The 2,040-nt window shown below is 50.5% G+C and overlaps 1 protein-coding gene across 1 annotated transcript; it reads left to right on the plus strand.

Annotated features, from left to right (window-relative positions):
- Nucleotides 1-121: 121 nt before the first annotated feature.
- PADG_06780 (uncharacterized protein) lies at nucleotides 122-1,878 on the plus strand (the record flags this gene model as incomplete). The annotated part of the gene is made up of 2 exons (XM_010763930.1): nucleotides 122-740; nucleotides 881-1,878. 2 exons carry the CDS (start codon nucleotides 122-124, stop codon nucleotides 1,876-1,878), a joined length of 1,617 nt encoding a protein of 538 aa, XP_010762232.1.
- Nucleotides 1,879-2,040: the final 162 nt, after the last annotated feature.

The raw sequence follows: 2,040 nt of genomic DNA on the forward strand, positions 1-2,040 counted from the left end.
CCCTTCCCCTTCCCAATAGAACCCTCTTTTTCTTATTCTATATCCCATTTTGAATAGTATAGTGTCTATTTTTTTTTTTCTCTTTTACCATCTTGGTTCTACCGTCGACATCTTTGTCGCAATGGACTCGAGACCCATCCCCCCCGAGTCGGGCAACAAACGCGCCAGATCCCCTTCCGGCGACCACCAACATACCACCGCCGCCAAAGTTCCCAAAACACAGTCAAACCACCTGCAAATAAATTATCTCGCCCGTCAGTATCCACAAAATATCCCCCTCGTCTCCCCAGATGACACCCTCCCTTCCATCCTCCGTCTCATGAACGACTACGACGGGGTTCTCCAGCGACACGAAAGCATCGCAGGCAATCTAGGCGCATGTCCCCTTGGGCCCATCCTCGTCACCCGTTTCGAACGGCTATTTGACGGTCCTCCCAAGGTGCTCAAGTCGCATGGAAAGGAAGGAACAACAGTCTCCTGGCTTGATGTGGTCGAATTCGCAAAAAACAAACCTGAACAGTTTACCCTCGAAAAAACGCGCAACGGTGTCCCCGTCTGTCAGATCTATACCAAACAGAGTCGCGTGGAAATTTCAGAGGAAGATTACATCCTGATCAAGTCCGGTATCCCTCAGAAGATTATTCCTCCTCAGCCCATAGTTGAAGATGAAGAGAAGGAGCTGGGCGCATTAGAAATATTAGAGAAGAATTTGTCCCAGATCATTAATCTGGCTGATCAAGGTAATAAAATATATAATACATGTTTTATTTTTATTTTTTTATTTTTATTTTTTATTTTTTATTTTTAATTTTTTAATTTTATTTTATTTTATTTTACACTGTTCTGTAGTCATGGACTAACCTATTGGTGACGATCATAGTGTCAGCGCGTGCTAGACAATTAAACCACAGATTCAAGAACCGCAAGACTGCAATCGTTACTAGGAGAGAGAACGATTTATCCCTCAGTGCTCAACAGCAAAGATCCATTAGTCCATTCCGAGAATCCAATGGCAATGTAATGGGTACCAACACCCATACTAGCAACGGCCATTCGCATCCTCACTCCCCCCCAGGTTTTGTCGCTGTTAATTCCCGATACGACCCCCCCCAGGATGATCCCAGCGTCCTATCCGCAGCCCAGTTTATGTTCCCCCATTCCAGTACGGACAACATCACCATCATCAACGGCACTTCAATCAAAGGTGCCTCCCCAGCTACGCGTGCTGAATTGATGAAAAAGTTCTTCACAACTGCCGACCGTCACGCCCGCGGCTTTTCGGATGAAGAAGAAGAAACAACAACGAAGACGACAGAATGCCCCCCTCCCGCCCGCCAAACGTCACGTTCACGCCCCCGCGCCTCAGACCCGGGCGAGTATAGCAGCAGCGGCTACGCAGGCGCCCCCGTCCCCATCCCCAGTACTCCCTCATCCCTCCTTCCTCAACCCAAGTCGTCGAACCACTACGAGCGGGATGATGGAGGGCCCTACAAGATTGAAATGGTTAGTCGCATGGAGGGGCTACAGCGGGGTGAGCGCATCTTGCCTCCCTGCGACCGCTGTCGGCGCCTACAGATGGATTGTCATAAGAATCTCACAGCGTGTATGGGCTGTACGAAGAAACATGCCAAGTGCTCGTGGAAGGATGTTAAGCTTGAGGAACTTCGGAATACGTACCCACGTAACAGCAATAGGAGTGTGGGGAGCGGTGGCAGTGCGCGTGAAGGGCCAATGGTGACAGAGACGGATGCTGATAGGAGTCTGGGGGGCACGGGGACGCCGGCGACTACTATACCCGGTGTTGGCATTGGTCCTAGTATTACAGATTCGATGTCCAATAATAATAGCAGCGCAAGTGGTCGCCCAGCGCGCATCTGAACCGCAGCATGGGCAAGCACTCTCCGCCCTCGCACTCAATGAGTGATCATACGCTCCCGGTAGCTGAGTGACGAGGAGGGTGCGGGGGCCTCTTTGCCTCTGGCAGGTCTGGGTCGCCTAAAATACCGGGGAAGGAATTGGGCTTCCCCATTCCCATTCTCG

The sequence above is a fragment of the Paracoccidioides brasiliensis genome, assembly GCF_000150735.1.
Source record: "Paracoccidioides brasiliensis Pb18 unplaced genomic scaffold supercont2.9, whole genome shotgun sequence".
Taxonomy (NCBI): domain Eukaryota; kingdom Fungi; phylum Ascomycota; class Eurotiomycetes; order Onygenales; family Ajellomycetaceae; genus Paracoccidioides; species Paracoccidioides brasiliensis.